This window comes from Oryctolagus cuniculus, chromosome 16 (genome assembly GCF_964237555.1).
Source record: "Oryctolagus cuniculus chromosome 16, mOryCun1.1, whole genome shotgun sequence".
In the NCBI taxonomy this organism is placed as follows: Eukaryota; Metazoa; Chordata; class Mammalia; order Lagomorpha; family Leporidae; genus Oryctolagus; species Oryctolagus cuniculus.
Window position 1 is genome coordinate 22124566 of NC_091447.1, and position 13355 is coordinate 22137920.

The window sequence follows — 13355 nt, forward strand, 5'->3', positions numbered from 1 at the left end:
GCAGTGGGGTGCACGTGGCTGGTGCAGCTCCTGACCCCACCCCAGCTGGCCGCCTGCCCCCAGCACACGCAGATTTCAGAGGCGTCCCTCCCCTCCCTGGCTGGGGAGGAGTCAGCACTGCTGGGGCAGAAGGGCAGCGGGGAGGGCAGGTGGAAGCCGAGCTGCCCGGAGCATCCCAGGCCCTTGCTGAGCGCCCAGCTGGGGCCCTGCCCGGATCGCCTTCCTGCACCGGCACAGGCAAGGGGGCTGCACCAGGGGCTTCCTGCCTGCTCTCGGCTGAGTCCTGATTCCTGCTCTGCTGGCTGCCCCTGGGCCGTGGGTCTTCTCTCCCCGGCAGCTGTCGGCTCCCTGGCTCCCGGCTCCTCTGTAACTCCCACCTTTCTGCTTTGTGGCTGCAGAGCCAGCTGGCGCCCACCTTGGCGGTGTGTTTCCTGCCAGCCTATCTCCCCGTCTCGGGCTGGGGCGCTCTCTCTTCCTCTGCCCTGCGCCTGCAGCCCTGCTTCTCCCCTGCCTCTCTGCCCTCGCGGTCTGCCTGCCCCCCCCCCCCCCGTCCGCCCTTTTCTCTCCTCTCAGGGACCTTGGGCTCTGGGTTGAGCTTCTGCTCCTTCTGTCTCTCCACTAACATGTGGCCATGTCTCAAACTGGCCCCGACAGCCCCACTGCCCCCACAGCATCAATACACATTGCTCCCCGGGACTTGGAGGGGCCCTGGGGTGGGGCTTCCTGCCATCTCGTGCCTGCCCTTGACCCGGCACGGAGGGCGGCACCCAGACAAGCTCCCTCTCTGTCCACGGAGGCCTGGCGGCTCTGGGGCATCCCTGAAGTGACGCGCAGTGCTGGGGCCCCGGAGCTGCCGGCTCCAGACCTGACACGGCTCTTGGGTGGGATTGGGGATGCCAGGCAAAGCCAGGTCATGGTGCCGTCTCCAGGGAGGACTGTGCCACCTGGCTCTCTCCAGCCCCCTGAGTGGGGCCAGCTTGGAGGAATTTCCCAAAGCCTATTAGAGCAGCGGCTGCCTCCTGCCTGCCTCCTCGGACTGGGCAGGGAGGAGGGTGGAGGGAGCCAGGGAGGGAGGGAGGGAGGGAGGGAGGGGGAGAGGAGGAAGGAAAAAAGTTGGCAGGCGGACAGCAGAGCCGTGGCGGCATCTCGCCCCAGAGGAGGCCTGTGCGGTGCGGGGCGGGCCAGCGGCAAGGAGAGGCCTTTCCTCCCTTTGTGCTCCCCGCCCCCCGTCCACACCCCCACACCCCCCCCCGCCCTATAAATAGGCCCCGGCCAGGCTGTGGCTGAGCTTGCAGGCAGTGGAGCCCCAGGCAGCGAGCCGCCTCCTGTCGAGCCCCCAGCCAGCATGGCCAGCGAGTTCAAGAAGAAGATCTTCTGGAGGGCGGTGGTGGCCGAGTTCCTGGCCATGACCCTCTTCGTCTTCATCAGCATCGGTTCTGCCCTGGGCTTCCAGTACCCGGTGGGCAGCAACCAGACGGCCGTGCAGGACAACGTGAAGGTGTCGCTGGCCTTCGGCCTGAGCATTGCCACGCTGGCCCAGAGCGTGGGCCACATCAGCGGCGCCCACCTCAACCCGGCCGTCACGCTGGGCCTGCTGCTCAGCTGCCAGATCAGCATCCTGCGAGCCGTCCTGTACATCATCGCCCAGTGCGTGGGGGCCATCGTCGCCACCGCCATCCTCTCGGGCGTCACCTCGTCCCTGCCCATGAACTCGCTCGGCCGCAACGACGTGAGTCGCGGGGACCCAGGCGTGTGGGGAGTCCAGCAGAGAGGAACTCAGCCCCATCCTCTGCCCATTGTGCAGATGGAGACGCTGAGGATCCGAGAGGACCAGAGGTTGCTGAAGGTCATGGAGAGAGCTGGGGCTGGAGCTCAGCTGTGCCCGCTTGCTGCCAGGCGCTGTGGGAAGCTGAGCTCCAGAGACTGGTGGCTGTGCCAATGTCCCCTGCAGGGCATCTGCTGCGGGCATAAGCTCTGGGAGCCGCTGGCTGTTTGGGCCAGCAGTTGTACCCCCGGGGCTGTAGCTTCCTGGCCCTCGTTTGCCCTGCCTGTGCAACCGGCTCCATTCTCTGGAGCCCTGCCCCTGGGCAAGCTCTGCCCGCTGCCCTCAGCCACGCTGAGCCAGAGGGTGGCGTATCTGTGACCAGTCCTGCGAGTGGGGGAGCAGGAATCCCCAGGGGAGCCTCCAGGTGGCCCCCTGTGTTCACACAGGTCCCCAGATCAACTGCCCCCTGTCCTGGGAGGCAGGCCCCTCTGCAGCTCTGCTCAGGGACCTGGACAAAGATAAGGGAATGGAAACGCTGTCCCGGGCTGCTGGAAGGCGGCTGCCCCAGACGGCAGCATGGGGTGGGGGCAGGGGCAGGGGCTGGCGCCACCATCCGGGGCGTGTTTATGTGTGTGTGACCATGTGTGTGTGCACCTGCTGGCCGGTGCGGTCTCTGAGCCTGTGGAAGCGCTGTGCCCACCTGTGCCCAGAGCTCCTGGGCCAGGGTGGGTAATGGCAGCCACATGTTGGCAGCTGAGTGGAAGCTGCCCAAAGGATTGCTCCCTGATGGCTTACTAAGCATGTCTGAGTGGCTGTTGGTGGCAGCTGCCTGTGGTCATAGACCTAGGCTTTTGCAGTTCCTCGGCCAAGTGCCCGGGCCACGGCAGGGGGCCATTTGGCCCCAGTGGCTGCGTAGGGGCTGGAGGGTGTCTCAGAGGGCTGGAGGGACAGGCAGGCAGGTTTGGGGTGCAGAGAGGAGGCACAGGATCCAGAGAAACCAGGCTGGCAGGACAGGCAGCTCGGGACAGAAAGGTGGCTGGCAGAGGCTCCTCAGGGGTGGCGGGGGTGGGGTGGGGGGTGGATTGGGATTAGAGTCTGCACACTCTGCAGCTCAAGTTCAAGTCCTGGGAAGGGGCTGGTGCTGAAGGCAGCTGGCCGGGCCCTGCCACCAGGGGATTAGCACTTCTTCTGTCACAGTGACACCTCGCTCGCTCAGCCCTCCTCGGAGCCAACCTCTGCTGAGCCCAGGATTGAAGATTAGCCCTGTGGCTGGAGTTTAGACTTTAGCCGAGGGAAGACGTGGCTGGCTGCAGTGGGTGTCAGGGACAGAGCTCAGCGGGCCATGTCCCTCCCAGCCTCCGTCTCTCCGGTGGGGGCAGAGCTAGGTGGCCTCAGGGGGTTTTGCTAGGGAGAGTCAAGTTCGTACCAGGGCTTGGCTGGGCAGGAGGGGGGTGGGGAAGGGTCACCCTAGAAGAGGGGTGGAGACCCCCAGGCCCTCTGGCTCCCTCCTGTGCCTTTCATCTCAGGGGGCAGGCGGGGGGTGGGGTAGGCCTATGTACCTGGCAGAGCAGGAAAATGCCACTCCCCAGTGTGGCACTCAGGCAAAGGCGGGAGGACGGTGCTCCCTCTGTGCCATCTGCTCTGGCCCCACCCTGCTTAGGTGTCCCAGCCCCTTCTCGGGCCTCTGCTTTTCAGTCACACTGGGCTGGGGCAGGCACACGGCGTCCAGCGCTGTCTGCTGCTAACTTCTGTGGCGCTCATGGGGCACCCGGTCTGGTGCCATCTCCTGGCTGTGCCCACGCCACCCGCTCACGTTGTTGGCTGGAGCTTGTCGTCTCCACAGGGGCCAAGCATTCTGGTGGGGGCTCAGGCGCCAGTGGAGATGGTCAGAGGTGGGGGGTCTGGGGCATGAGCGTGGGCCCAGAAACAGAGCAGCTGCCCCAGAAAGGGCACTGTCAGCCCCCGGCCCTGGGATCTGCAGGGCCCTGGGCGGACCAGATGCCTCTGTTTGGAGGGTCGGGGGAGGGGAAGAGAGTAGCCTATGCCACACGCAGGTGACACAATCTTTCCTCCAGTCCTAGGGGAGGCTCCCGCAGCCCCTCTGGCTCAGGGCCCCACCCTGGCCCAAATCTGGGTGGGGTGAGTCGTTGGCATGGAGATTTCCCAGGAAAATAGGGAAAGAAGTGGCAGGAAGTGGTTGGGTGAGTCAAGGGGTGTCCCCCCCTCCCCCGACACTTGGTAGGGACAACTCTCTCCTGACTGAGTCAGCGCTCGGCACACGCCCTAGGGAGACCACGGCCTCCGTCCTGCCTGGGGGGTCCCCGCGGTTCTAGCCCCAACTGTGGCCAAGGGGAGAGGCTCTGAGGCTGGGGTGGGCACTCTGGCGGGGGCCTGCTTTAGCTCAGCCACTGGCACCCTGTGTGGGACTCCACATAGCTGCCCTGGACAGGGTGGCCGAGGGACAGAGAAGGGTGTGATGGGCTCTGGGAAGCAGGGGCCTCGGCAGTCCTGGGAGTTAGCCACTGTTTGCATGCTTCCCCTCTGTGGCCTGCACTTACCCACTCCCTAGGAAAAAGACAGACTGCTGGCTGCTGAGTGCAGGGCGGAGCCAGCCCAGCTCCCAGCTCTGGGCAGCCCACAGGCCCTCTGCAAGATAAGCCCAGCGCACAGCTGCAGGTATGATAAGAGGTGTCCTGGCTGGCCTGGGAACTTCTGAACTTTAGAGGTAGGAAAGTCGGGAGGGCTTCAGGGAGGAGGTGCCATGTGAACCTGGCTGAGAAGTTACCAGAGGAGGAAGCACTCTCCTGGCAAAGAACCTGTGACAGCGGCGGGCGGGGGGGGGGGGGGGGGGGGCTGGCCCGAGTCACTGGGTATGGCCGGACCAGGGGCCATGGTGGGAGCTCCGTGTGGGCTCAGCGTGCAGCCTCCAGCCCGTGGTCTCAGCCCCCTGCCCAGGGGCATAGTGTGAAACCCCCTCTTGGGGGGGGGGGGCTTCTCTCAGCCCTGCTGTCCAGGGCCTGAGTACTTCAGCAATGCTTCCACCTGCCGCAGCAGAGCCGACCTTGGCCCCACGCTGCCTCCTCCCCCGCCCTCTGGGCCCTTGCTTCCCCATCACCAGGCGAGAGGCCCCTCTTTGTCTCCCGGGGGGGGGGGGCGGTGAGGGCCCCTGGCGCCTCCTCCAGAGCTCAGGGGTGGGCTGGGGAGAGGGAAGCCAGAGTTTCCGCTGACCCTGCCCAAGGAGGGGGCCAGGGGCTGGGTGGTGGTGCCACCGCCGGGACCTATAATTACTGCTTTCAGCCAGCGCCAGCTGAGGGGGAGAACACGGAGGCTGGAGCTTAGCGGCAGAACCTTCCCTCGCCCGGAAAATCCAGCCGCTGTTTCCCCTGTTGGAGCCCTGGGGCAGCCCCATCCGCCCCCGGCTGCACCTTGGCCCTGACTGGGAGGAGCCACGACCTGAGGGTGCAGGGCCCTGCAGGCCCCCCACTGCTGCCTTTCCCTTTTTGCGCCCCGCCCGGCAGGGACCCCTCCATGCCAGCGCAGGTTCCCTCTGTTCCCTCCGGCAGGCCTGGTGTGGAGCCCTGTCCTGGTGGGAAAGGGAGCGCTGGGTTCCTGCTGGCAGAGCCTCCGTGGGCCCCGCAGGGCCCCCCCCACCGCTGTGTGGAAGTGCCAGTGAGTCTGGGGTCTCCAGACCAGCTGGGACCAGAGTGCTCAGACCAGCAGGTGGGAGCAGAACGTCACGTCTGGGGCTCTCACGGTGCTGGTGCGCACTCCGTCAGGGCCTCTGTCTGCGGATGGAAGAGGAGGGGCTGAGCCCCTTCCTTCCCCTGCCCTGCAGCAAGGAACAGGCAGAGGGAGGCGGAGAGGGAGGGAGGGAGCCCCTGCTTTGTGCATTGTTTCTCAGCAGGAAGACCTTCTGGGAGTGAATAAAGGGCCTTTGGGGGCCACTGCGTTCTCATCCAGGGGGCCCTTCCCTCTGCCCCACCGTGCTGCAGCCAGGGGTGGCACCTGTGTGGGCGTGGCACAGCCGGGCCCCCCAGGGGCTCGGGGCAGGCAGAGACCCCGACCTGCAGAGCCCTCCTGGGTAAGAGATGGTGCCCTGTGTCCTGTGTGGCCACTGTCCTCAGCCATAGCAGGGCCAGCGCCTGGTGGGTTTCTCTAAATGGCCCATGCGGGTTTAAAATGGGTGCAAATTCTCTAATTTAGGAGTGTGGCATTTTTCACATTTTCCTGAAATCAAATTTGTGAATTATGTGGCTGAAATCTTTTTAAAGAAATATTTATGTCATTTATTTAAAAGACAGAGTGAGAGAGAGAGAAATCGAGAGAGAGAGAGAGAGAGAGAGAGAGAGATCTTCAGTGCTGGTTCGTTCCCCAGATGACCACAACAGCAGGGCTGGGCCAGGCTGAAGCCAGGAGCCAAGAATTCTGTCCAGGTCTCAAATATGGTGGCAGAGGCCAGAGTACCAGGGCCATCTTCTGTTGTCTTCCTAGGTGCATTTGCAGGGAACTGGATCAGAAACAGAGTAGCCAGACTGGCACTGGCATGCCCACATGGGATGCCGGCATCTCAGGTGGCCACCTAACCTACTGCACCACAACACGGGCCCCTTGACTGAAATCTGCCTGATAGTGGGTGGATCCAGTTCTCCAAGTGATTCTGTCAGTTTGGGGGTCTTAGCATTTGGTGCATACAGGTTGAGGATTTTTGTAGTACTTGGACAGGTTTTTCATTAAATTATGCAATCAACCTCTTGAGTTCTCATGAAAAAAGAGAGAGGGTCACTCCAGAACGCAGATGGTCATCCGCAGATGCTGCAGCCACTGTGAGAGGCAGAGAGGCAGAGACACACAAAGCTGTGGGTGCCGCCATGCCACGTGCACACGGCCCCTAAGCTTCCCCACTGCCCAGTGTCGAGTCCCACAGGCACTGGGCAGGTATAGCAGGCCCCCATGCCCCCTGTGCCCTGTTCTTCGAAAGCAGATGCTCAGAGACTTGGCCAGGCCTGATTCTGGAGTCAGCTGCTCCGTAATGGTGGGTGTGAGGGTGTCCAGGCCGAGATGGGGGTCCTTCCTGGGCCTTGGAAACTCCCCTGCTTGGCCTGCCCATGGATAGCAGGGAGGGCCAGAGCCCACTTCCCAGAGAGGTCAGTCCTGGAGCCTGGGACATGCAGGCAGCCAGCTCTGCCAGCTCCCCCGTCCAAGTGGGGCACAGCCTGGTCCCTTCGCTGGGCTTAAGGGCAGCCAACATATTGGCCTGTGAGTGTAGGGCAGCGCTGACCCCAGGGCAAGGTCCTGGCTTGGCTGTCCACTCCTTGAGCTTCGGCCAGCCCATCTGCCATCACCTCCAACCCTGGCATAGGCCTCCTGGGTGGGCCCCAGAGCCTATCGCTTGGCCATCACCTCCAGCTAGCAGGTAAACAAATGGGCCCAGCGTGCAGGGAGCCTGCCCGGAGCTGGCCTGCCCCTGGAGGGAATGAGCTCTAGACAGTTAGCATCCTCCACCACGCCCGCCTCCACTCAGCTGGCCTCTCTCCATGGAGGTTTGGACAGAGAGTTCCTAGCCTGGAGCGAGCAGGTGAGGCACCCACAGAGAGGCAGGAGGTCCCTGTGGGTGGGGCAGGGTGGGCAGAAGTCAAAGTTAGTGGGGGATGCAGGAAGGTGCAAGAGCTGGGAGGGTCTGCAGCCGCCTTGAGCAGGGGCCTGAGATGGATTCAGTGTCCAAAGCGGGAGCTGTATCTTCCTCATGCTTCCAAGATCTATGGATTTTTCTATAGCTTATACGTGCGTTCACAAAACTGTTGGTTACTTTTTCCCCTAAGACCTCAGCTGGGTCCAACTACATGGGAGCGAGCAACATTGTGTTATTCCCCAAGTACCAAGTGACTGCAATCGGGATGGGCTCTCTACCAGCACTTGTTTCACACCCAGTGATTTGTGCACAGGAGTGCTAAGTTCTGATTTTTTGCCTGCTCTTTCATGGACATCAAATTTCAACAGCTCTTCCAGGCCTCCTCCAATCCTGATGAATTTCATCCAGATCTAAGTGATGTCAGGTATTAGGAGGTTGGAGGAAGGCAGTAGATGGTGACGCAATGGGAGAGGAAGGTTGTAGCCCCCGTGGCTCTCAGCTGGCAGGAGGCGCACTTTGGGGTCCCCAGGGCAGGTGGCTGGCTTCTCTCCTCCCCGAGGGCCCAGAGCACTGGGCCCTGAACCACGACTCCCTGCTCTGCTCCCCTGCAGGAACAGGGGTGCCTTCGGAAAGGGTTGGGGCTCTCAGAGCTGGTTAAGAACCAGCGGAGGAGCTGAGCTGAGCTGGCCCGGGCCGTGGGTTGGGTGGGGAGAGTCTGAGGCAGGAGCGCCGCTTAGGGCATCAGCTCCATTAATCAGCCAGGAGGAGCTGTCACAGGACGCCGGCCAGCAAGCAATTAGCTGATCCTGGAGAGCGGAGCAGAGCGCTGGAGAAGGAGCCTCTGAGGGGCGTGGCCTCATAGGTGTGTGGAGGCTGGGCTACCCTCAACTTTGGGCCCGGCCAGCCCTGCCTCCATTCACCATCTTCACACCTCTGCGCAGGCTGGGCCCCTCCCCCACTTCTGCCCACCCCTGAATCCTGCAGATGCCATGAGAAAGAGCCAGGACAACAGCCAGCAGCGCTGCCCTGGCTCCTCCTGCCTTGGACCCCTTCCCTTACTCCTCGGACAGCTCCCGCTGCCTTTGAACCTCCTGGCTGCTCTGGACAATGGGCAGGGACAATTAAATCCATTTTGCAGATGGGAAGACTGAGGCCCAGAGAGGACCAGGCCATGCTAACAGCGCCCAACCTTGGCGCGCCAGCAGAGAACTGGGCATTGCCAGAGGGCTGGCTGGCCAGAGGGCCCAAAGCTCTGGAGCTGGGCCGCAGACAGGGGAGGGGATGTGACTCACTCCCTGTAGCCGAGTGCAGCAGACAAAGGCGGGAAGAGAATTGTTCTTATTAAGATGGCCTCAGGGTGGGGCTGGGAAAACCTCTGGAGGGGTGGGGGGTGCCCCCCACCTAGGAATCTGCAAAATGTCCCATGACCGTGAAGACGCCCCATGGCCTCAGGACTACGGCTTGTTGGGACGCAGCTGTCCTGCCGGGGGGAAGGCGGCTCGGTGGCCACATCGGTGCATCTCTGTGCTGGGCCTCTACCAAGTGGTCCAGCACCCCTGGAGATGGGTGCACGGGGCGTCGGGGGGCAGGGCTTCCTGGGGAGGGGTCTGCCTGGTGCGGCTGTGGGAGACGGGGCTCCGGTGACTTCATGGTAGCTCCCATTCCCTTCTTTTTCCATGAGTCATGTTTCTAAAAGTGGCCCAGGAGCAAGTGGCAGCCAGACGGCGGTGGCGGGGGCCTGCGTGGCCAGAGAGAGTGAGGACCAGGCCAGGCCAGCGGGGAGGGAGCGTGCAGAGAGAAGAAGAGTCAGGAACGCCAAAAGAAAACAGGAGCAAGACACTGGGCCACGGGAGACCGGGAGGGGCAGCGGAGACGGAGGGCGGAGGCAGCAGGGGGCCCTGGCACAGAGGAGACCGAGACAGAGGGAGCCGCGGGGCTAAGTGGAGCGGGCTTTCCCTAGCTTTGGGATTCGGGCATGCAGCAGGGGGTGGGTGGCATGTTCTGGACTTTGGGGGTAGGAGGCCATGCCCCCCCCCCCAAGCTGGGCCGTCCTGTTCACTCCTCCTCTTCTTCCACCAGTGCCCCCGACTCTCTCCTCCCACACCTGGGGCTCGCCCCTTGCCGATGGTTTCAGGTACCCCAGCCTGCAGGGCTGCTGTGCCCCAGGCCACTCAGATCTGCAGGCAGAGCTGGGGAGGTCTAGGCTGGCCCCGGGACCAAGCCGTAGTGTGGGAGAGGATGAGGCCGATTGTGGCCGCCTGCTGTGTGTGTCTGGACGGGGCCTCTCTGGGCACAGCAAAGGGCACAGCGCTCGTCTCTCTCTGGAGGCGCTGAGTCTGGTTCTTGGTGCCTGATCCTGGGAGGCAGGGGGACCTGGGACCCAGTCCCTGCCTGCCGTGCTCACTGGGCCTCTCTGCTCCCGTCCCCACAGCTGGCCCCTGGCGTGAACTCAGGCCAGGGCCTGGGCATCGAGATCATCGGCACCCTGCAGCTGGTGCTGTGTGTGCTGGCCACCACCGACCGCAGGCGCCGCGACCTGGGCGGCTCAGCTCCCCTTGCCATCGGCTTTTCTGTGGCCCTGGGACACCTGTTGGCGGTGAGCTGGGGGGACTTTCCCTGGTTGGGGTGGCAGTCAGGGAAAGCCTTGCCCGGGGCTGTGGGTGGGGTTATGGATGGAGCAGGTCAGCCTCAGGGGACTAGGGGACCTCCCGACCAGCTTTCTGGGCCGGTGTCCCTCGGTGCTTCTGTGTCTGACTCGCGCTCTCCCCCACCTCGCTCTCCTGTCGCTTCCCCTGCACCTGTCTCTGCCCCTGCCCTGTCTCTTCATTCCTCTCCCTTCTTTGCCGGGTCCCGCCTTCCCTCTTCTTCCTCTTCCTCTCCCCTTGTCCGTCTCCCCAACCCCCAGATCGACTACACTGGCTGTGGCATTAACCCTGCTCGGTCCTTCGGCTCGGCGGTGCTCACCCACAACTTCAACAACCACTGGGTAAGTGACCCCTGTGGGGGCCGCCTGGGGCGGGGGTGGGTGGGAGGCACTAGCATCTGCGGCAAGCCTGAGCCCACCTCACATCCTGCTTTCCCTACACAGAGGTCTGGGAGACAGCGGGGCCACGAGGGGTCACACAGTGGGCAGTTCTAGGACTGGCTTCTCCCTCCCAGCTTAGACCCACCCTGCCCTGTCCGGCCCACAAGTCACTCCAGCAGCATGGCTGAGAGCGGGTCTGAGTCCTGCCCTGCCTGATACAGCGTGGCCTGGGGCAGGTGCTTGCCTCCTGGTGCGGTGGCTTCCCCAGCTGTGAAGTGGGTTCACAGTGGTCCCTCCCCAAGCAGGGCTGCGGGGCGGAGAAGGCAGGCACTCACTGGCACACCTGCAGGCCGAGCTCAGCTCACAGGGAGCGCCCGATGGGCTTTCGCTGTGACGATGGCTGCTGTGCAGGGTCCAGGCCAGCATCTTACCTGCTGGGCCCTCACAGTGGGGGAGGCTGGGAAGAGCTGGACGCCCTCTGAGCCTGCCCACTCTGCTCCTAGATCTTCTGGGTGGGGCCATTCATCGGGGGCGCCCTGGCCGTGCTCATCTACGACTTTATCCTGGCGCCGCGCAGCAGCGACCTCACGGATCGCATGAAGGTGTGGACCAGCGGCCAGGTGGAGGAGTATGACCTGGACGGCGATGACATCAACTCCAGGGTGGAGATGAAACCCAAATAGAGGGGCCAGGCCCAGGCACCGACCTGGGGGGTGCGGGTTTGGGGGGGTGGAGGGCGGGTGGGCTGAAATCCGTATTACAGACACTCTGACAAGCTGGCCAAAGGCACTCCCCTGAGTGGACCTGCCGTCGGGGTCAGGCCTCATTTAGGGGTGTCCATATAACTTTCTTTCTCTGTCTCTGTTTCTTGGCCTCGGAGCTTCTTGGTGACCAAGGTTTACCAGTTGCCCCACTCCCCTGATGTCATGGAGGAGGTGAAAGAGAGGCCCTCAGAGTGTAGCCTTTTCTGGCCTGGAGGGGTGCCAGGCAGTCCCCCTCATCCGGAGTTGCTCACCTGCTCACCTGCCACAGGTGCCTGGGGTTCTATTGTCAAAGCTATGTGCCTTTGGGAGTGGCCCCCCTTTCCTAACATGCACCTTGCCCCCAGGAGTGCTGGGAAGGAGATCCCAGCAGGTGCAGTGGCGGGGGGTGTGCAGACAAGCCCTGCCCCTGCCATTTGCCTTGGTCACAGGACCCTCCCACTGTGCTTTTGCTGCATGAACTTGGAGCTGGCCCCATCTGTACAGTAGCAGGGACAGGGCGAGCCATGTGGGTCTGAGTTCCTCTCTAGGATTCTGCAAGTGTAGACACGTCATGGGTTCCAGGAGGTGTAGTGTAGACCCCTGTGCACAAGCAGATGGGTTTCAGAGCAGAGGTCCACCCACCGCACAGGTTTCTGGATCTGCTGCTCCCCAGGGAGTGGCTTCCCAAGTCGCGGTTGGCTGTTGCAGACTGAAGGTCATTTAGAGGGCAGAGGACAGGCACTTGTGTTCCTTCACCATGTCCACGTCATGTCCATGGCCCGCTGCACTGTGGCCATCATATCTCAGTTCTCCACTTCCCTTGCCAGTGTGGACACAGGCCCCTGATGTGAGTGTGTCGTTAAAGAACCTTGGGTTCCCTGAAGCCTGGAGGCCGGGGACAGCCAGACCCCTATCCTGAGCAGCCCCTGGGGGCACAGCCACTGCCAGACCCCCGCCCCGCTGGCCCTGAGTGGGAGGAGCCCCCTTGCGCAGCCCCTGGGGGCACAGCCACTGCCAGACCCCCACCCCACTGGCCCTGAGTGGGAGGAGCCCCCTTGCTTTGTTCATGAGTGTGGTGGGGGGCATCGGGGTAGCTTCCTGACTCTGGGACCCCAGGCCACAAATCCTTTCCTCCTCACTGACCTGGAGGGCAGAGGTCAGCAGTGGGAGTTGGGGAGCTGGTCCTTCCGCTCAGCTATCTGCTCGAGTCCATTGAATTCCACCAGGGCCAGAACAGCTCCCTGGCGTGTCCATAGCCAGGGTGGCAATGAAAACCCAGAGACACAATGACGCAGGTGGACAGCCAGGAGGCCTTAGCAGTCACTGGCATGTGGCATGTGCACATGCATGTCTCCATTCCCTAGCAGGAACTTCCAGCCATTTAACAGATGAGGAAACTGAGGCCCAAGACCCCCACAGCTAGATGATTTGGCCAGGCCTAGCAATGAAGGCCATGTCTCTGGCTACTCCCTGGAGCTTGAGGCTGACCCCTGTCATTTGCAGCTTCCCAGTTTCTGCCTGGGCACTGACCAGGGCCTGGGGGTGGGGGTGGGGCGCGTGGGAGGGGAGAGGGGCAGGCCCACTCCCTGCTGGTTCTGGCTGCTGCGCCGAGGACCCTGCATCTGTCTGCTCTGCATACCTGCCTCTGGATTTGGAATTTCACGTATGTTAAGTCAATAAAGGAAATGACACGTAAAGTCCGCTGGCCTCCTGTGGTTCTTCTCCCCGGGGTGCTGTGTCCCTACAGGGGTGTTCTGGGTCTGCAAGGGAGGGTTGGGGAGGTCCTGCCTGCTCGCCTGCTCTCAGGACCCTCAGCACAGAACCCCACCGCAGGGGTGCAGAGTCCTGCCCCGCCCACCCCACCGCCACCCCTGCAGGCAGTGTTCGGGGCTCAGTGGACCACTCTGGAGGTCTGGGGGCAGCTGAGTGGTGCAGGGGTTCTGGCCGTTTGCTCAGGGTGGTGGGAGCCATCTCTGACTGTGGAGTGTGGGAGGACTGGGGAAGGCGGGGCTGAGGTCCAGCAGCCCCACTAATCCCCTCTGCCCCGTATAGTGCTCTCCCTCTGCCCTCAGCTCACATGTGTGACCCCACCTGCCCCTGTGCCCCAGGGGGCTGAGGCTCAGGGGACACACACTCAGTCCTCTGAGTCGGTGAGATGAGTGTCAGGTTCAGGGTCATACCTAGGTTCCTGAC

General features: G+C 63.1%; 1 protein-coding gene across 1 annotated transcript; it reads left to right on the plus strand.

Moving 5' to 3' along the window:
- Positions 1–118: 118 nt before the first annotated feature.
- Positions 119–12859, plus strand: AQP1 (aquaporin 1 (Colton blood group)). The gene is made up of 5 exons (XM_017344416.3): positions 119–237; positions 1266–1729; positions 9826–9990; positions 10300–10380; positions 10923–12859. Exons 2-5 carry the CDS (start codon positions 1346–1348, stop codon positions 11100–11102), a joined length of 810 nt encoding a protein of 269 aa, XP_017199905.1. The 5' UTR covers positions 119–237; positions 1266–1345; the 3' UTR covers positions 11103–12859.
- Positions 12860–13355: the final 496 nt, after the last annotated feature.

Coding starts and splice junctions, on each gene's coding strand:
- AQP1 (XM_017344416.3), top strand. CDS start 1,346: ATGGCCAGCGAGTTCAAGAAGAAGATCTTCTGGAGGGCGGTGGTGGCC. Junction 1,730..9,825: donor ACTCGCTCGGCCGCAACGAC/GTGAGTCGCGGG, acceptor CCGTCCCCACAG/CTGGCCCCTGGCGTGAACTC. Junction 10,381..10,922: donor ACAACTTCAACAACCACTGG/GTAAGTGACCCC, acceptor CTCTGCTCCTAG/ATCTTCTGGGTGGGGCCATT.